This window comes from Haliotis cracherodii, unplaced genomic scaffold (assembly GCF_022045235.1).
Source record: "Haliotis cracherodii isolate W230 unplaced genomic scaffold, xgHalCrac1.p SCAF_14, whole genome shotgun sequence".
NCBI classification, from domain to species: Eukaryota; Metazoa; Mollusca; class Gastropoda; order Lepetellida; family Haliotidae; genus Haliotis; species Haliotis cracherodii.
Genome location: NW_027266269.1, coordinates 24,532,954 through 24,554,718, shown reverse-complemented (window position 1 = coordinate 24,554,718; position 21,765 = coordinate 24,532,954). Strand labels below are relative to the sequence as shown.

Below are 21,765 nucleotides of genomic sequence, written 5' to 3'. Positions count from 1 at the left end.
CACGTTTTTATATTGTATTGTTGAATAATAGGTTATTCTTATACTTGTTCTAAACTAGTTTTACTTATAAACTGTGATATGCTAAATGTTATACTGTCCGTCGATGACAGTTTTTTTATTTAAATGTCAGTATTATAAATGTTCTCGTCACGATATGGCTGAAATATTGCCGATGTGACGTAAAGCTTTAACTCACTCACTCACACTATTCTTACAATGAATCAAAGACTCTCTCACACAATCAGTTAGATGTATATCAGTCAGATATCATTAATCTATTATGGTTTGCGACAATAAGCATAGCAAGCCTGGAATACTGCAACATGTCCAAAAACGCTACATAATTCACTATTCTTTTATAATTATAATAAGAATAAGAATAATAGTAATAATAATAATAATAATACTGAAATTCGATAACGACATTAAAGTTCTTTACAAAAGATACATGAAATATATCTGATATTCAACATTCACTCTGTTTTGTTGATGAATAATCTTTAGAGGACAAGCATGAGTGATATGGCACTCAAATGGAAAACATTGCTGTTCATGCATGCAAGTCGAATATATATGATTGAAAATGCGATGCGAGATTGCGTATATTAATAATGTTGACTGAATAGTTTAATATCGTTATCACCATAGTGTAAGTTATATTATGTTGTAATGTAAAAATGTAACGACTGCATAAATAATGACACGTTCTCGGTGTATAAATACTACTGGAAACTATTCATCCTTCTGAAGAACTGCAATCAACTAACAAGGTCAGATTTTGTGTCTCTTGTAAATATCTCCTATGTTTTCACAGATTTCATTTTATGATTATGGAAAGGGCTTTGTTTCTAATTATTTTGTAAGTTGAAATATTTTTTATGTTGTATCACTTAAATGTTTTTTTCCGTTTTGGTCAATTATACAATTCATAAACACATGCCTATACAGTCGAAATCATACAATGGGCTCTATTTACCAGTGATTTCATATGACTTTGGAAAGAGTTGTATTGCCTGTATTTGTTTAATTGTTTTACAGATGATAGAATGCTTGTAGTTAGGTTTACTGCTTCTAGGATTCTATACTTGAACAACTCAGACATTTATTCATTTCAGCAAAATGCGATACATGGTACTCATTATGATCGCCTTTGTCTATGGTGTCAATGCCAGTATTAGAGGTGGCGGTGGACGAGGAGGATTGCTTGACCAGCTGCAGGACGTCGTTGCCAAGATGGAGGATGATCCTGTGGACGAAGTTACCCTGCTGAGGAGAGGTGCACAAATCATTAAACGAAGGTATTTGGTAGTTTCAATATTCCTGGGGAAGCACACTTATATACTGCTATTTCAAGATCTCCGCTAAGATTTTCAAACTATATAAACCTAGCAGAGGTGATATATGTCAACACATATGCAAAATTGCTATCATCTCAATATGCTATATCTGAAATGATCTCATGCCTGATGTTGATTGAGGTATGTCATGGAAACATTATGAAACATGTACCTTTGCTTTTTGCAAATTAATGTTCTTCTTGGGTTAGTATGATTTGAAACTTAGAAACCATGGTGAATAATGCAAGGTGGTTACAGTCAAAGCTGAATGACTTCAATATGCATCACAAACATATTGAAAAGACACTTTTGTGATGATAATTAACTGGTGGAGATTACAAGTGCAACGGGGTATACTTACCATTTTCGCGATCAACTGGTGTTTTCAATCAATCAACCCATCCGTCTATCTAAATGTCACAAGTGTGTACACTACCGACAACAATAAGGGAACTAATGAAATGAAAGTGAGGGTGTAATAACATTATAAATGTCTATAAAATTAATTTGGGGCGTGGAGATCAATATTTGGTGTTTCCTCAATGTTGGGCGATACATGCATGACACCTTGATGGCATACTGTTGCTTAACTTGCTTATGGTTGCTCGTGGTATCGCCCGCCATTCCGGCAAAGCGGGTCACGTTCGTAGGTGTAGGGTCTCTGGTGTGCAACTCAGCCCGAGAACCTCCCACAGCTTCATAACTAGGGACGTGTCAGGGAACTCAGCGGGCCAGTATCCCCGCCCGACAACCTCCAACAGCTTCATAACTAGGGGCGTGTCAGGGAACTCAGCCTGACAACCTCCCACAGCTTCATAACTAGGGACGTGTCAGGGAACTCAGCGGGCCAGTATCCCCGCCCGACAACCTCCCATAGCTTCATAACTAGGGGCGTGTCAGGGAACTCAGCGGGCTAGTCCAATGTCCTTATGTCTTCTCGATGGAGAACATCAGTGACAACCTCCCACAGCTTCATAACTAGGGGGGTGTCAGGGAACTCAGCGGGCCAGTCCAATGTCCTTATGTCTTCTCGATGGAGACAATCGGTAACGACCTGGGAACGATGTGGTCATTTAGCCGTTCAAAGGATTGTGCCGATAATTCTAGCGAAATGAACAGTTTAGGCCCATGACTCATTACAACCTCGCCCGTTCTGTATCTATTTTGGGTAGATTTATTTTCAGTTGCAGAATATAGTACTTCGATTGAATCGGAGGAATGGTCTATATTATAACGGATTGTGCTCAGTAAAGTTTTTTTTCTATTGTCCTAACTGTGTGCTGTCTCTAGCGAATTAGCTCCGAAACTCTCTTTAATCAGAACAAGACATCAATAAACACATTCTTCCATGACTTCGGAAAATACACGATTCTAAACTCAACGATTCAACAGCTGATTTTTTTTACGGTCACATCGCTGCAGAACTGGGAAGGATGTGGTCTAGCATTGTCATCTAGCAGTTCAAAAGTTTGTGCCGATAATTCAAGCGGAATGAACAATGCTAGGACGCACAACAACAATACCGCTCACAGCCAGGCCCAGGTCGCATTACAACCTCGGGGGCGGTCGGGTAGCCCAGTGGTTAAAGCGTTCGCTCGTCACGCCGAAGACCCGGGTTCGATTCCCGACATTGGGTACAATGGGTGAAGCCCATTTCTGGTGTCTCCCGCCGTGATATTGCTGGAATATTGCTAAAAGCGGCGTAAAACCATACTCACTCACTCATTACAACCTCGCCCGTTTGACGTTACTTGTCCCACAGTCAAGAATATACACCTTTTGATTTGCCCAACATTTGGGGAACGTAGGATATTGGTGTCCCAAACTTATCCACCTTTCGCCAATGTTATCTGTTTTTTGAGATATCATCTCGGAGGCATTTTTAAGCATGTGCTCAGCTCAATTGCATTTGTGATTGTGTGTTTTCATGTTGGCGCACATACTTTGGTTTCTGTGTGCACGTGTATAACGTTCTGGTCATGCATGAAATTGCATTGCGTTAAGATGTTGCATTCAAATGCAACGCCACGGTATTGTTAATTTGCTACATTCAAATATTCATTTCCCTTATTTTTGTCGGTTGTATATTACAATGTAAAGTTTTCTTTGTTTAAAAGTTTTCTTGCTTTGCCGATAACAGACCTTTCCAAATGAGGGTATATGTCATTAGAGGAAGAGATAGTTGCGTTTTGTATCTATTTTGGGTGTATTTGTTTTCTGTTGCAGAATACAGAACTTAGGGGGTGCTGGTAGTTCGATGAATCGGAGGAAGGTTCTATGGAATGAAGGATCGGGCTCGGTAAAGTGTTTTTTTCTATTATCTAAATTGCGTGCTGTCTCTCAGTATTCAGCTCCGGAACTTTCTATAATCATAATGAGACACCAATAAACACATTCTACCATGACTTTGAAAAATACACGATTCTAAACTTTCTCAATTTGTGGTCAAAATGGCCAGCATGACGTCATATCATTTGCTTCACAATGGGCGGTCTCGTGCAAGTGACATGTTGTGTAGAACTAAAACTTGGTAAACCCAGTATTGATGGTAAGTTATACGCTTTACACTTACAAGATAATGTATACAAGCGGAAAGAAGTTACATTCACAGGTAATCTAGGAGTTTTAAGCGATGTCGACGTTAGTGGACTCCATAAAAACACTTCACACAATCTTACTCGCAACAATGATAATAAATGGACTATGGTCGAAGAAAAAAATCGAGTGGCTACTGAATATCGTCATTACCCCACCATATTTGATGATGGGTGAGGCACAAAATTTAACTAAGATAATAAATAGTGGGATTGCACTCGCGGCTTTTATCCCCTCAAAACGAAAAAGTGTGTTAGTCTCTCCCTGCCAGAAAACCCAGGTCATATGTTATTTAGTCGTCCGGAAGTAAAAAACGTTAGTTTAAATTTGGTTACTGAATTCAATGATATTAAAGACAACTTGAGTGTAATACCTAATCTTTCTATGCATATTATTGAAGTCTTGTTTGGAGATGCACCAGAAGATGCCTTCGAAATATTACCAGGTCTATAGATTAAATGGCTCAAGAAACACAACCGTCAACGTTGCAGTATTATTTATATGGCAGCATCACCCATTGCAACCATTGAGGGGATCCAAAGTGATGGCATTTCTCTCACTAAGATATTTATGCCATATAATATACATTTAATAAGGCTGATGTATACTCTCAAAACATTGAAGCAAGACCAATTAAAGACTATCATATGATATAATAATATAAACTATGAGTTTATATCCGGCGCTCGATGAAGCATTTGAAAAGGTTGATACTGTTGATGGATTTCGATTTCATCAAAGAAGCGACATAAAACAACGAATAGAGAAGGAGAGGGAGTTGAGACTTGGATTGTATAAAAAGTATTGCAGAGCCGAGTTGACACCGCGCTTGTAACGGGTAGCATGGGACTCGGTGTAGCCAGTGTTGGTTTATTATCAACTATAATCGCTGCGCCTATCGTACTTGGCATGGAAATAGCCCCCGGAGTCTCAAGACTGGCAGGAATAGCGATGAAATTCATTTCTCGTAAGTTGCAAAAGAAAGCATTAAAACATGATAACATTTGGATACTCGCTGAAGCAAAGTTGAACATCATTGAGGATCATATTTCAACAGCACTGCCTTATTGTAAGATATCCGAGGAGGAGTTTCGTTTAGTGCTGTCAGAAGTCACCAAATACAACGCAATGAAGCAGGAGATTCGATAAAATTATCAAAGACCAGTGGTATTAGCGAAGACGAGAATTTTTTTTTTCATAGAACAGGGGAGACAACAAGCGCGTCAATTATTCCGTGCCAAAACCAAAGAACTGGTTGGAGATTAAAAATAGATTGTTTCCTATCGTTGGATCAAATTTAAACGAATGCTTACATAAGTATATAATAATGGAGAGTTACAAACCAACAAAGGAAGAACTCGAAATAGCTATCAAAACATTTCTGCTCAGGGACAAAATTATCAAATGGAGAGAATTACCACAGGGTATATATTATATTAGTGATGTCAAACCAACCAAATACGGTCATCAATTGTTTCTTTCCAATTACCAAGTAGAGTATATAGTCTGGTCTCCTAGTAAAATGAAGGAAGAACTTAGTAAAAATGTTGAATATCTCTTTGTTCAAAATAATGGTATGCGTATGAGTAAAAATAATAGAGAATATTTTCATTACAATTTAGTTTAATGTCATGACGATCGTTGAATCGCATCATCATTTTTATGTAAAATACAATAGAAAATTACAAGACATGAACAATTTATTATCAACTAAAAATAAACAGTAACGAAATTGTGAAATCAATGAATTTAGAATTCGCTCTTTTAAAATTTAAGAAGATCTCTTGTAAAACTAGCCTGTATTTTCACAGAATTTCTATTATGATTATGGAAAGGGTTTTGTGTCTTCTATTTTTTTCAGTAAAATATTTTTCTATGCTGTATTACATATTTCTTTCCGTTCTAGGCAATAATACATTAATAATAATTACTAATTAATAGTGATATATAAACAATTTTGAGATAGTCGAAATCATTCAGAAGCAGAGATTTCTTAGCATTATCAAAACGGTTTTGTGACTTTTTTGTTTGATTGTATTGCAGATCATTAAAACGTGTACAATCTGGTTTAACAACTCAAACATTTGGACATTTCATCAAAAAAAAATTCATATAGATCGTCATTGTCTGTGGTATCAATGATGGTGGTAGAGTTGTCGGTGGACAAGCAGGTGGATTGCTTAATCAGGTGCAGGACGTTGTTCTTGCCAAGAGTGAGTGAGTGAGTTGGGTTTAACGCCGCTTGTAACATTCTTCCAGTCATATCGCGGCGTGTCAGCTTAATGTGGGAGGAAAGCCCGAAGTGATGCAGGTCTCAGACGTTTACCACTTCGGTGAAACCCACGAGCACGGGTGCTGATAAACCTAGAAACATAATCGGGGCAAACCGGGATTCGAACCCACAATCATAGCTTTCTGGCGTGCCCAAGGGACGCAACTCTGCACAACGAATCGTGGCGCCTTAGACGACTAGGCCACCAGTGCCCACTCTTGCCGAGATGGAGGATGAAAATGTGCACGCAACATAAAACGAAAGTATTTGGGAGTTACATTTCCCTGGGGAAGCTCACTTTTATTTCGTTAATTTTAAGATCCCCGGAAACTGCATTGCCACCAATAGCCCATCGGCCATACACTGCGAAAAATGGTAATATAGGCCTTGTATATATTTTGTAATTCTTTGAAAAGACTAAAATGTACAGATGTACAACGATGCTTTGACTAAGATATCAAGCTACGTCAAACCTTGAAAAAATCGTGCAAGTCAACACATTTAGAAATACCCAAGAAGGATAAGGGCTTTAGACGCGGCATTTACTATGTCCAGCAGTGTGGTCAAAAGAGCAGCGTGGCGTCATATCGCTTGCGTCACAATGGGCCGTGACGTGCTGTAAAGAACTACATCTTGAAAAGTTTAATTTTCTTTCGCTGTATAAAATGAAAGCATCTTCAGTAAACACAGCGCCTTATCTGTTGTTTGGAGGCTATTATCGATTCTCGTTTAGTTCGAATTGACCACGTCCTGAGGCATTTGTTACACTGAAGCTGCTTTACTTACTGTTTTCGCTAATACCAAAACGTTCGAGTTTAATTTCATCCTAATAAATTCTATATGAACATAATATGTAGAAGTGGGATACCTGTAGATCGCATTCAATTGAACATTTTTTAACTTTGATTAAAATTTGATTTTTGTGTTTTGAGTGTTAAGCACAAGGAAAACACAGTATTATTTCCTACTGATCTCAGTTTAAAACTTTAGTAAGTCTGTAATGAGGCTTGTTCTACTTCCGGGATCAAATTATTTCTGCGATTGTTATAGTTGATATATAACTCCTCTATAGTTTTGCATAATGACCTATATTTGCGTCAATTACATCTTGAAAAGTTTAATTTTCTTTCGCTGTATAAAATGAAAGCATCTTCAGTAAACACAGCGCCTTATCTGTTGTTTGGAGGCTATTATCGATTCTCGTTTAGTTCGAATTGACCACGGCATTTGTTACACTGAAGCTGCTTTACTTACTATTTTCGCTAATACCAAAACGTTCGAGTTTAATTTCATCCTAATAAATTTTATATGAACATAATATGTAGAAGTGGGATACCTGTAGATCGCATTCAATTTAACATTTTTTAACTTTGATTAAAATTTGATTTTTGGAGTGTTAGGCACAAGGAAAACACAGTAATATTATTTCCTACTGATCTCAGTTTAAAACTTTAGTAAGTTTGTAATGGGGCTTGTTCTACTTCCGGGATCAAATTATTTCTGCGATTGTTATAGTCGATATATAACTCCTCTATAGTTTTGCATAATGACCTATATTTACGTCAATTTACTTGTATAAAATGCACGATCAGAATGATCAAGTGGCAAATGATTTCCTGACACATAATCATTGGTAACAATAACAATATCGTGACGTCACAATACTTGTTTAACAAAGGATTAACGACGATATCCACCCTTTCCGGAATGTTAGATGCTCTGTCTCTACATGATACATATAACATTGGGAATATTACACTTATTTCTACGCCAACATATCACATGACAATAACAGATTAAAAGAACAGCTGCTGATATGTTGTGAGGGACCCCACACATACCTATTTCGGCTACTTGTTTTATCAATAAAACTGAACAATATCGAGTAGCATGAAAGAAGAATTCATGAAATCATATAAAACTTTATTTCTCCATTTAATTTACACGGTTTTATTTAAAGTGGCATACATTCATCCACAAATGAAAGACGAAATGTTGGTACAGATATATTCGTTCATCGTCTACATAATGTTCACAGAGATAAGTGATTTTTTTCCATGATCTTGTTGCAATGAATAAAATGTTTGAAGGATACAAAATATAAACAAAATTTAACGAAGTACAAATGCTGAATGTCAGTAAGAAGCAAGAAGCAAAATCCCACAAAAACATCTGTCTTGCTTCTTTAAGATACGGCTTATTATTTTCGAGAGGATTATATCTCAATTTCTATTTTTAGGAATACCTTGACCCATTCGGGAAGTGATGTAACCTCCTCCTTTGTTTCTTTGTGGTGGATTCGTGGCTATGTATCAGGGTGTTTCTGTGTGGGAGATTCGTGGCTGTATCAGGGTGTTTCTGTGTGGGAGATTCGTGGCTATGTATCAGGGTGTTTCTGTGTGGGAGATTCGTGGCTGTGTATCAGGGTGTATCTTTTAGGGTGATTCTCACTGATCACAGAATGTTTCTTGCTCATGAAAGTAATTTGATTGGACACTATTTTCAGCCTCCTGCGATTCTAATCAGACTAAAATGAAGCTAATTGAATGGGTCCAGGGTGTTAGGGTTAACTGGATGAGGATAATCGAGGGTGTTTTTCATGAAACATATCGAAACTTATTATTAAAAAAACAGAATTGTTTTAAAACTGAAACTCTGACAAAAAGATCCTGACAAAACGTGAATAATGTTACTCCCTTGCAACAAGCGATTGAAACAAGTGAAAATGGTACATAATAAGAAATGCATGAATGGACATGTATATCTACCCAAAGCCAGGAGACAATATAAAAAGGCACCATAAACAAATCATGAAAAAACACATGAGACTAGATCCACGTAGATGGGTGTTGAGGGGCCTGTATTGCACACCATCAGCTCCTATTTAATATGAGCGTGCAGGCACCTGTTATACAACACACTCAAAGCTCCAATACGTAATATAAATACAAATGTATAGTAAAATTTCTTTCTCAAAATAAACAACGTATTCGACCCGACCCCACCCAAACGTAAATGGGAACACAAACCATAAATTAGTAGGGCTTATGTTCCATATCCAAAACGGAAATAAAGACATGATTTAAATATACATCTGTAAAAATGTTAAGCACTTGTAGATATGAATACAGTAAAATACGTTTATAACGAACACGCTTATAACGAATTGACGGATATAACGAACTTTATTCTGGTCCCGGCCATTTGCTGTATAGATGTTTTATTTATGCTTATAACGAACTACGGTTATAACGAACTAAAATTAGTGGTCCATTTGAGTTCGTTATAACCGTAGTTTACTGTACTTTTGAAATACCTACATTGATCTCATGTTGAAAAATGTCCAAGGTATCATCAACACCTGTGTGAACACTATGTTCCTCCCGGTAGACTGAAGTACTGCGTCATCTCATATAACGCAGAGAAGCAGTGGAAGCAAATGAAAGGGCAGTGAAGCAGTTCCTGTCGTGGTGCGCATGTCACTAGAGAGCCGATTGCGGCTTCTATATTTCACTATGAACATGTAAACAAAAACAAATGTGATTTGTTATAACAAACACAATAGGATACGATTTCCTATTTACAGTACAAGGTCAGACTCATCGGCCATGTTCATCAAAGTTGTTGAAAATACACATCACTTTCCAAACCGTTCATCATATAACCATGTACATCATGATGTAATTATCATATAAATATAACAAGAAATAGTGTGTGATACACTTCCGTTTCTGCGCATTATACACGTTCGTTATTGAGGAAGAAAAAAATACGAATGTCAACTCCAGGTGCATGATGAAGGAGTAAGCACATATTCCGAAACGTTGTGTTCCTCATAATAAAGAATTCGACATCCATGAATTCTCTTCTTTACGTGTATCACTTGTAAATGCCTTTCTAAGATTTTAATATTTATATTTTGCAGGATGCACTTCCGTTACATCGTTCAAGACATGGATTTGCACCGTTACCTCCTGATCCAATACCGAGCTAGACAGCTTAATGGAATCACTCTATGTGACGTCAGTACTGTGCGCTGACGTCATAATGAAATGGAAATGAGGCGAAGATACCCTTGACTTCATACAAACACACATCAGACTGTGATGTCATGAATATCATGCTTTGTTATTAAAGATTCATTGTCTTCATGTGTTCAAACTGTCATATATCCTTTAATTATACACTTGTTAACTTGAAGTTACTCTTGGAACACTATACGTGACGTCAGTACTGTGCGCTGAATGAAAATGTAAACTAATGAGCCCATGATATATTTAAATAGTTACATTGTTAACAAAAGCAAATGTGGTTTGATTTTGATAAATGACAACAAGTATTTTTCATGAAAATGTATAGCTAGCGGTGCTTAACTTATCCACGAGTATATATATATATATATATATATATATATATATATATATATATATATATATATATATATATATATATATATATACATTCCAAGGAGGATTTTTTAGCTGAGGAGAATAACACTTATTTCATTGCCATCTGAATCAGTCTCATAAAACACCGCACCGCATGTCCACTTGGTAGTCATTCATGTCTCACTGTGTCAGCTGGTAGTTTTTCCATCATCACAAAATGCAGAGGGAGTGGCAAGTATCAAGCATATAACAAGCTATAGATTCACTTCACATTGACGTCCTATTCACAGTACAAGGATAGCATCATCAGCACTGTCAATCAAAACTGATCAACATTCACCCCATTTCCCAAACGGCACCTCACACAATCGTCTGTGTAAAAGGAAATTGTTTGTTTGTGATACCGACGAAACACTTCCGGTACTGCGCATGATACACTTCCGTTTCCGCGCAGGATATGCTTACGTTTTTTTGCTCAGGATTCACGTCCGTTACGTCATTCCCGTCTCCATCACGCCCGCTTCTTTCCAATATCGAGCTGGTCCGCAGAATGGAATCACTATTTTTGACGTCCCTACTGTGCGATGACGTCATAATGAATTCGGACCATCATGTCAATGACGTCAAAATGCATTCATCATACATATGATGTCACAATAAGACACCGACGACACCATATCATTTACTTCATGAAAAATTACCGGTGTCGCCACAAAATGTATCCCAACGTGAATAGGGTGTTGCTGATAACCCAGTCCATCAGCGTATCACCTCTGTCCTTGCTTACCTTTAGGTTCTGTCATCACAATCGCAAGTGTGTTGGTAAATTGCCTACAACGGGCCCTTTACCGATTCATCCCCTTCAAATACATAGCCATTGTTATAGTAATACATAGGCATATCAGCGTAGTAGGCGCTCCGCCATGTTGAATATGGGGTGTAGTAAAAAGGCAAATATGCAACAAACGGACGAGGGATTTTCAGCGTGTCAGAATCCGTCCCTAGTCGAGAAGAATTCGTGGATCTTGACTTCGACCGAAATGCGAAAGGATATCTGAAACAGGAAATAGGAAAATGTGAATCGCTTACTCATTCGTGCGTTGGGGTTCAAAGAAATATTACAAATCAACAGTGTTAGATTGGAACTTCTTGATATGTCGACATTATTAAGGAAAAAAACAACGCGAAACTTTTTCAAAGAGTGAAATATAGCCTGGAAATTCTCTGGAAACCAAAGGAATCAGGTGTCAACATTTTTCATGCTCAATTAACGACTGAAATATACTGTTATTTATTCATCGTAACGTTGCATGAGTTAAAAGAATGTTTGTTTGTCCTTTAACGCCGCACACGGGAATATTACAGCTATATGACGGCGGTCTGTAAATAATCCAGACAATTCAGTTATTGACATCATATGCATGAGCATCGATTCAAGCAGTTGGGATACGATGACATGCATCAACCACGTCAGCGAGGCTAACCTCCAGATTATATTAGTCGCCTCTTACGACATGCATAGTCGCCTGTTAAGGCAAGCATGAGAGAATGAAGACCTATTCTATTCCCGATCTTCAGGGGTCCAGTATTTGTTCTCGCATTCTCCACACTATATTGCCACTGCATAAGGCATGTGAAATAGTGTTTGTCATGCTATGTGAACACAGCCTATGTGTATAGAAATAGAGAATCTCACCCGAGTGTCTTTTGATATCAAATATATCAACGCGAGTTGATAAAAGTGGGAAAACTCCGAGGCTTGCCGAGGATTTTTTCCACTTTGATCAACGACTGTTTGATATCAAAAGACACGAGGGTGAGATTTTATTTATAATCCAACATCATTCTTCCAACTTTTTCAATTTGTAGACAGTAATTAGCAGTGTCTTCAGTGTAAAAAATACTGCTAAGAGTTTCAGTAGCAGAGCCATTTGATTGTGACGTCATGGTAAACAATGGTCTGCAAAGCATTGTGATGTAATATCATTGCAGCGATATCTACAGTGTAGATATCGCTTAAGCTTCATCTCATTCAAGTGATATTTTCCGTGGGAGCCAGTTTTGGATGATAAATGCCAACGCAATACATACTTTAATAAAACAACTTCTAATCATTTTATGATTATATTCTTCTAATAAATACTTGTTACTCTTTTCTAACTACATTGAGGCTTTGTGTTTGGCGACCTACCTTCGACACAGCAGTGCTAGCAGTAGGGTCATTAATCCGAGGAATAGCAGCCCCGTTATAACAGACACTGTTATGATCGTTACTGAAAAAATAAGCTCTGATAAATAAGTATAATAAGTTAACGACGATATACGCTATACTTAAGGCGATGTTTGTTTGTTTGTTGTTTCACGTTGCCCTCAGCAATATTCCAGCCATATGACTGCTGTCTCTAAATAATCGAGTCTGAACCAGACAATCCAGTGATTGACATCATGAGCATCGATCCACGCAATTGGAATATGATGACATGCATCGATCAACTCAGCGAGCCTGACCACCCGATCCCGTGTAATGCTATGTGATCACTCTCGTTGCTGAACTGTTCGTCTACCGCCATGTATATAACACCAGTTATTCCAGAACTGCGTGGGAAGATACATTTTTATTTAAAGATATTGTTTTGAGCAATGACAAACACAGACAGACTGTTTTAGGCAGTAATTTAAAGGCCACCAACCAAAATATACACAGAAAACAATTGAAACACACATAAAATATTTGACATAATGAGATTTGAAATATAATATTTCTAATTGACACAGGTTTGTGCGGAAATTAATACTACTACTACTACTACTACTAACTACTACTACAACGCCAACAACTACAACTACCAGCACCAGCACCACTACAACACCAACTACTACAACAACTACCACTACTACACAAACAACCACTACAACTACTACTACAACGCCAACAACCACTACAACAACGACAGCTACCACCACTACAACATTAACAGCTACAACTACTATTAGTACAACGCCAACAACTACTACAACTACCACCACTACAACACCAACTACTACAACAACTACAACTACAACGCCAACAACCACTACAACAACGACCGCTACCACCACTACAACACCAACAGCTACAACTACTATCACTACAACACCTACTACCACTACTACTACTACTACTACTACTAACATTACAAAAAAATGTAACATAACTCTTGTTTTGAACAAATTTTGGTCCTTCTGTATGGGATCCATTACAACCCTTTTTTCCTTTTTGAAATCATTCTGAACTGTGGGATATACCGTCAAGGATATTGTCGCATTCAAAGGCAATCAATATTATTTTTGTCGAAATTGCGTTAATGTGTGTGAGTGAGTAGGGCCTAACACCGCTTTTCACAGTCTTCCAGTTATATCACGGCGTGTCAGCTTAATGTGGGAGGAGAGCCAGAAGTGATGCAGGTCTCAGACATATACCACTTCGGTGAAACCTACGAGCACGGGTATGGTGCTGGCGTTATTGTGAGATTTTGCATGTTTGTGCATAGTGTCAAAATGTCGCTTGTTCGTCTTGTCCTTCAGCCAATACAAAATATTATTCTAAACACAAATTGCCGCTTTGATCCATGAATTCTTTGTTCTTGTACAGATTGTCAAAGACAAAGATCAAGATTGAGTGAGTGAGTTGGACAAACCCAACTTCTCGGCGACAAAACACATAATGGTCTAGAATGGTGAAGGCGTCAAAGACACCGTTTCGAGAAAGCACATGCATTGGCACACAATACTTTCTGAAGCCCATTTCCGGTGTCCACAGTGGCTAGAATATTGCTGAAACCGCCACGACCACATTGTAAATGTACAGGTACCCACCCAGGCACGAACGTCCTAGTGAGTGAGTTGGGTTTAACGTCGCTTTTAACAGTTTTTCAGTTACATCACGGCGTGTCAGCTTAATGTGGGAGGAAGGCCCGAAGTAATGCAGGTCTCAGACGTTTACCACTTCGGTGAAACCCACGAGCACGGGTATGGTGCTGACAAACCTAGAAACATAATTGGGGCAAACCGGGATTCATAGGATTCACAATCATAGGTTTCTGACGTGCCCAAGGGACGCAACTCTGCACAGCGAAACCCGTGCCCCCTTCACGAGTATAAGGCGTGACTTACCAGTTGGTCTGTCAGTGTCCCCTGGGGCCCCATCCTCTTCATCCTTGTCCTGGACACGCCCTCCCCCTGGGAAGAAACAGAATGTCTTGTATTACGTATCATCGAAATAATCAAAGTATCTGTGTAATATAATGTTGTTATTTTGTTTGTTTGTTGTTTAACGCCGCACTCATTAATATTCCAGCTAAATAACGGCGGTCTGTAAATAATCGGATCTGGACCAGACAATCCAGTTATTGACATCATGAGCATTGATCTACGCAATTGGTATATCGTTATGGATCAACAAAGTCAGCGAGCCTGATCACCCGATCCCGTTAGTCGCATCTTACGACAAGCATAGTCGCCTTTTAAGGCAAGCATGGGTTGCTGAAGACCTTTTCTACCCCCGATCCTCACGGGTCGTGTAATATAACAATCAACAAACAATGGCCACGGGACATTACATATTTATCAAAACAATTGAAGTTACACGAAGTATCTGTGTGAGATAACGATCAACAAACAATGGCTACAGCACATAGCGTGTCACCGTGCCCCTGCAGCGTCCCTACAATATCACTGGTTTGTCTGAATTTGATTATTTTCGAGCCACGGTGATATAGATGGACTAATGTTTAGTGCATCTTCCCGGGGCAAGGGAGTTATAATTAACTGACTATAAAAGTCCAGTTTCCACCCTTGCCGAACCAGGCTGGTATTATGGATTTACATTTTGTCTGGACTAACGAGTCTATGCATAGTCTAATCAAAATCGCGCTGTCGTGAAGATTTCGATCGATTGCAGGATTTGCAAAGTATTTGCACCGCCAACTCGTGGTCAACAGATATTTTCCAAATCCTTTCATGTTTTTAATCAAGGTGCTCACGTGAGTTGATGCATTTCGCGATGTAAGACCCGTTTTATCACAATATAGATCTTGATTATCGATCAGATCGTCCTGACTGGATGCACCATTTTGTGTGAAACAAACGCAAGTGATACGAGAGGTGGAATCTGATTGGTCCATAGGAGAGTATTAGAAGGGACATAACTGGTAATAGCCACTGGTGGCGCTACGATCGAGCCAAGTAATTCCAGCCTAGTTCGGCAAGGGTGGAAACTGGACTTTTAAAGTCAGTTAACTCCCTAGCCTCGGGAAGATGTGTTCAGTGCGTCGGTAACAAAGAAACAAACACAGTTTCCAGGGGACGGTGATGAGCTGCTACAGCAAGGAGTGAGTGATTAAGTATGATTTTACGCCGCTTTTAGCAATATTCCAGCAATATCACGGCGGGGGACACCAGAAATGGGCTTCACACATTGTACCCAATGTCGGGAATCGAACCCGGGTCTTCGGCGTGACGAGCGAACGCTTTAACCACTAGGCTACCCGACCGCCCCCTACAGCAAGGAGACAATCTGGTACACTTATACTTATTTTTTTTGGAGAACTTGTTTTAATATTAAATTACTTTCTTACCTGTCTCATCTTCCTCATCGGTCGTATTACGTGTTGAATCTGAGGTAGTTCTCGTTGTAGTCGTTGTCAGTGTTGCAGTTGTCATTGTCGTTAGTGTACTTGTTGGCGTTGTAATGGTAGACCCTGTTCTAGGCGTTATGGTAACAGCAGAGGTCGTTGGTGAAGGCATTGTGGTGTAGGGTATGGTTAGTCTTGTTGATGTGGGCCTTAACGTAGATGTTGTATAAGTTGTACTTGGTGTGGTTGCGGTTGTCGTCGTTGTTGTTGTTGTTGTTGTTGTTGTTGTTGTTGTAGAAGTAGTAATCGGTGTTGTGGCTGTTGGAGGTAAAGTGCTTGTAGTCATAGTAGTTTGTGTTGGGGTAGTAGTTCTCGTAGTTGGTGTTGTAGTGGTAATGATAGTTGTAGTTGTTGGTGTTGTAGTAGGAGTGGTTGTAGTAGTTGGCGTTGTAGTGGTAGTAGTTGTAGTTGTTGGCGTTGTAGTGGTGGTAACGGTCGTAGTTGTAGTGGTTGTTGGTGATGTAGTAGGAGTTGTAGTGGTTGTTGGTGTTGTAGTTGTAGTGGTAGTAGTAGTAGTTGTTGGCGTTGTAGTGGTAGTAGTTGTAATTGTTGTCGTTGTAGTAGTAGTTGGTGTGGTTGTTGGTGTTGTGGTTGTAGTAGCTGCAGTTGTAGGCGGTGTAGTGGTGGTAGTGGTCGTAGTTGCAGTGATTATTGGTGTTGTAGTAGTTATAGTTGTTGGCATTGGAGTAGTAGATGTAGTGGTTGTTGGTGTTGTAGTTGTAGTAGTTGTAGTTGTAGTTGTTGGTGTTGTAGTTGTAGTGGTTGTTGGTGTTGTAGTGGTAGTAGTTGGTGTAGTAGTAGTTGTTGGTGTTGAAGTGGTGGTAGTGGTCGTAGTTGTAGTGGTTGTTGGTGTTGTAGTAGTAGTAGTTGTAGTTGTTGGCGTTGTAGTGGTGGTAGTGGTCGTAGTTGTAGTGGTTGTTGGCGTTGTAGTAGTAGTTGTAGTTGTTGGTGTTGTAGTGGTAGTGGTAGTAGTTGTAGTTGTTGGCGTTGTAGTGGTAGTTGTAGTGGTTGTTGGTGTTGTAGAAGTCGTAGTTGTAGTTGTTGGCGTTGTAGGGGTGGTGGTAGTAGTTGTAGTTGTAGTTGTTGGTGTTGTAGACGTAGTAGTTGATGGCAGTGGTGTAGTAGTAGTTGTAGTTGTAGGCGTTGTAGTGGTAGTAGTTGTAGTTGTTGGCGTTGTAGGTGTGGTAGTGGTGGTTGTTGTAGTGGTTGTTGGCGTTGTAGTAGTAGTTGTAGTGGTCGTTGGTGTTGTAGTGGTAGTGGTAGTAGTTGTAGTGGTGGTAGTTGTAGTAGTTGTAGTTGTTGGCGTTGTAGTAGTAGTTGTAGTGGTTGTTGGTGTTGTAGTGGTAGTTGTTGGTGTGGTAGTAGTTGTTGGTGTTGTAGACGTAGTTGTTGGTGTTGTAGTGGTAGTAGTAGTCGTAGTAGTAGTTGTTGGTGTTGTAGTGGTCGTAGTTGTAGTTGTTGGCGTTGTAGTAGTAGTTGTAGTGGTTGTTGGTGTTGTAGTGGTAGTGGTAGTAGTTGTAGTTGTTGGCGTTGTAGTAGTAGTTGTTGTTGGCGTTGTAGTGGCGGTGGTGGTAGTAGTTGTAGTTGTTGGTGTTGTAGACGTAGTAGTTGATGGCAGTGGTGTAGAAGAAGTTGTAGTTGTAGGCGTTGTAGTGGTAGTAGTTGTAGTTGTTGGCGTTGTAGTGGTGGTAGTGGTCGTAGTTGTAGTGGTAGTTGGCGTTGTAGTAGTAGTTGTAGTGGTTGTTGGTGTTGTAGTGGTAGTAGTTGTAGTTGTTGGCGTTGTAGTGGTGGTAGTAGTTGTAGTGGTTGTTGGTGTTGTAGTTGTAGGCGTTGTAGTGGTAGTAGTTGTAGTTGTTGGCGTTGTAGTGGTGGTAGCTGTAGTTGTTGGCGTTGTAGTAGTGGTAGTAGTTGTAGTGGTTGTTGGTGTTGTAGTTGTAGTTGTAGGCGTTGTAGTGGTAGTAGTTGTAGTTGTTGGCGTTGTAGTAGTGGTAGTAGTTGTAGTGGTTGTTGGTGTTGTAGTGGTGGTAGTAGTAGTAGTAGTTGATGGCAGTGTTGTAGTAGTAGTTGTAGTTGTAGGCGTTGTAGTGGTAGTAGTGCTCGTAGTTGTAGTTGTTGGCGTTGTAGTAGTAGTTGTAGTGGTTGTTGGTGTTGTAGTGATAGTAGTTGTAGTTGTAGCAGTAGTTGTTGGTGTTGTAGTGGTGGTAGTAGTTGTAGTGGTTGTTGGTATTGTAGTGGTGGTAGTGGTAGTAGTAGTAGTAGTTGATGGCAGTGTTGTTGTAGTAGTAGTAGTAGTGGTTGTAGTTGTAGGCATTGCAGTGGTAGTAGTGCTCGTAGTTGTAGTTGTTGGCGTTGTAGTAGTAGTTGTTGTGGTTGTTGGTGTTGTAGTGGTAGTAGTTGTAGTTGTAGCAGTAGTTGTTGGTGTTGTAGACGTAGTTGGTGGTGTTGTAGTGGTAGTAGTAGTCGTAGTAGTAGTCGATGGCGGTGGTGTAGTAGTAGTTGTCGTCGTTGGCGTTGTAGTGGTAGTAGTAGGTCTTGTAGTTGTAGGAGTTGCAGTAGTGGTTGGAGTTGTCGTGGTAGTGGTTGTACTTGTAGTGGTTGTTGGTGTTGTAGTTGTTGTCGTAGTTGTTGTTGACGTTGTCATGGTAGTAGTCGTAGTTGTTGTTGTTGGCGTTGTCGTCTTAGTTGTAGTAGTCGTTGGCGTTGTTGTAGTTGTTGTGGTAGTTGGTGTTGTAGTTGTTGTTGTGGTGGTAGTAGTCGTAGTTGTTGTTGTTGTAGTTGTCGTCGTTGGCGTTGTAGTGGTAGTAGTAGGACTTGTAGTTGTAGGAGTTGTAGTAGTGGTTGGAGTTGTCGTGGTAGTGGTTGTACTTGTAGTGGTTGTTGGTGTTGTCGTGGTAGTAGTCGTAGTTGTTGTTGTTGGCGTTGTCGTCGTAGTTGTAGTAGTCGTTGGCGTTGTTGTAGTAGTTGGTGTTGTAGTTGTTGTGGTGGTGGTAGTAGTTGTGGGGGTAGTGGTTGTGGTAGTTGGTGTTGTAGTTGTTGTTGTGGTGGTTGTAGTTGTTGGGGTAGTTGTAGTTGTCGTAGTTGTTGTTGGCGTTGTCGTAGTAGTTGTAGTAGTCGTTGGCGTCGTTGTTGTAGTTGTGGTTGTTGTGGTAGTTGGTGTTGTAGTTGTTGTTGTTGTGGTGGTGGTAGTTGTTGGGGTAGTTGTAGTTGTTGTCGTTGTTGTCGTTGTTATTGGCTCTACTTTCTCCCCATTGCAATATTCTACAAAGATGAAAGAATGACTTTATTTACAATCGCTGAATGAGGTCGCTTCATTCTCAAACTAAAATGGCGGCTGACTTTGACAGCGGAACAAGAAATTCTCGACTGGATCAACGAGGAAATGAGCAAAGGCAGCTTGCACCCCATCATCCTCAGTCTGCTCCACATCTTCAAAGTAGTCATAAATTCATCAGCTCGTCATCGAGCCTCTTCTAATACGTTCTTCATTACGTCAACGCAACCCAGCCGGAAGAGTACACAAGCGCTTAGAACTGTTGCAGACCCCGGGATGAGCGATTAATTTGCTTTCTCTAAGCGATTCGTGGCTTGCTACGCGCCCCAGTACTTTTTAAAGTTAAGACACTGCCTGTTACTGTCTACAAAATGAAAACAGTTGGAAGAATGATGTTGGAAGCCTCGGAGTTTTAAATTTGTATCGACTCGCGTAGATATATTTGATATCAAAAGACACTTAGGTGAGATTATCCATATCGTCCCATTCATCTACCTGACGAGGACATCATAATGACCAGCTGTCTCTTGAACATGTACATGAACGCTCCTTCCAAACCTACATTCTGTGACCGATAATTTCATCATTGCTTCCTTTCTGATGATGAGTCCAATCGTGGACTGCATTCATTTGGATTGCATGAGTTTGTCGGATATATTATGGTGCATGTACGCTAATTATAACAACCAAATGCAAATATTTTAAATTATTGAAAATATTTGAAGTACTTTGTTTCAAAATAACATAATTCAAGGTTTGAATAGTTTTGTAACGGAAGCTTTGTACTAAAGAAAGGAAAAAAAACACAAAGGACCTAAAACATGTTAGGTCAAAGGTGGCCCAGTCATCTTTGGCGCAGTAAATCGCTTAAAAATTCATTCTTTAGGCGTGCAACGAAACCTATGGTTGTGGCTTGCGCGCCGTGGCATATTGTTAACCGGCGTTAAAACCAATATTCACTCGCATTAAGTACTGCAATAATTAAAGAGAGTGTTGAAAACATGTGGGAAAAACACACCCAAATTTGTAGCTACGTCTACACATTCATTGATTGCATCCGGGTCAGACCAGAACTCCTTGGCCGTCCTCTTACGGAAGCCTTGTCCACAAACACAGATGGCGTTCTTGCACTCAGCGGACGGGTCGGCACACTCGCTGCTCCGACTGCATTTCTCGTCAAGTACCTTCGAAGAGTATACATTGTGAGATATAAAGTGAGATATATTATTGTTAAATGCCCACTTAGAATCCTAAAGGTACCCCGTAAGGACGTGGAGCTCAAGGAAGGTTCAAGTGAGAAGCATGTAAGACATCACGACACTTTGGTAGGTACAGGTGCAGGAGGGAGAATGTGAGATACCCTGAGACAGTGAACTGGTTGTTGCAGGTGGTGTTGTAGGGAGAGAGTGTATGATACCTTGAGACAGTGAACTGGTTGTTGCAGGTGTTGTAGGGAAAGAGTGTAAGATACCCTGAGACAGTGAACTGGTTGTTGCAGGTGGTGTAGGGGGGAGAGTGTAAGAGACCCTGAGACAGTGAACTGGTTGTTGCAGGTGGTGTTGTAGGGAGAGTGTATGATACCTTGAGAGAGTGAACTGGTTGTTGCAGGTGGTGTAAGGGGGAGAGTGTATGATACCCTGAGACAATGAACTGGTTGTTGCAGGTGGTGTAGGAGGGAGAGTGTAAGATACCTTGAGACAGTGAACTGGTTGCTGTAGGTGGTGTAAGGGGGAGAGTGTAAGATACCCTGAGACAGTGAACTGGTTGTTGCAGGTGGTGTAGGAGGGAGAGTGTAAGATACCTTGAGACAGTGAACTGGTTGCTGTAGGTGGTGTAAGGGGGAGAGTGTAAGATACCCTGAGACAGTGAACTGGTTGTTGCAGGTGGTGTAGGAGGGAGAGTGTAAGATACCTTGAGACAGTGAACTGGTTGCTGTAGGTGGTGTAAGGGGGAGAGTGTAAGATACCCTGAGACAGTGAACTGGTTGTTGCAGGTGGTGTAGGGGGGAGAGTGTAAGATACCCTGAGACAGTGAACTGGTTGTTGCAGGTGGTGTTGTAGGGAGAGAGTGTAAGATACCTTGAGACAGTGAACTGGTTGTTGCAGGTGGTGTAGGGGGGAGAGTGTATGATACCCTGAGACAGTGAACTGGTTGTTGCAGGTGGTGTAGGGGGGAGAGAGTAAGATACCTTGAGACAGTGAACTGGTTGTTGCAGGTGGTGTAGGGGGGA

At 40.0% G+C, this 21,765-nt stretch overlaps 1 protein-coding gene across 1 annotated transcript; it reads left to right on the top strand.

The window, feature by feature from the left end:
• Window positions 1-740: 740 nt before the first annotated feature.
• Window positions 741-10,293, top strand: LOC139461134 (uncharacterized). The gene is made up of 4 exons (XM_071242681.1): window positions 741-770; window positions 1,116-1,298; window positions 3,564-3,636; window positions 10,130-10,293. Exons 2-4 carry the CDS (start codon window positions 1,120-1,122, stop codon window positions 10,196-10,198), a joined length of 321 nt encoding a protein of 106 aa, XP_071098782.1. The 5' UTR covers window positions 741-770; window positions 1,116-1,119; the 3' UTR covers window positions 10,199-10,293.
• The last annotated feature ends 11,472 nt before the right edge of the window (window positions 10,294-21,765 follow it).

Coding starts and splice junctions, on each gene's coding strand:
- LOC139461134 (XM_071242681.1), top strand. CDS start 1,120: ATGCGATACATGGTACTCATTATGATCGCCTTTGTCTATGGTGTCAAT. Junction 1,299..3,563: donor GCACAAATCATTAAACGAAG/GTATTTGGTAGT, acceptor TTTCTGTTGCAG/AATACAGAACTTAGGGGGTG. Junction 3,637..10,129: donor GGAATGAAGGATCGGGCTCG/GTAAAGTGTTTT, acceptor TATATTTTGCAG/GATGCACTTCCGTTACATCG.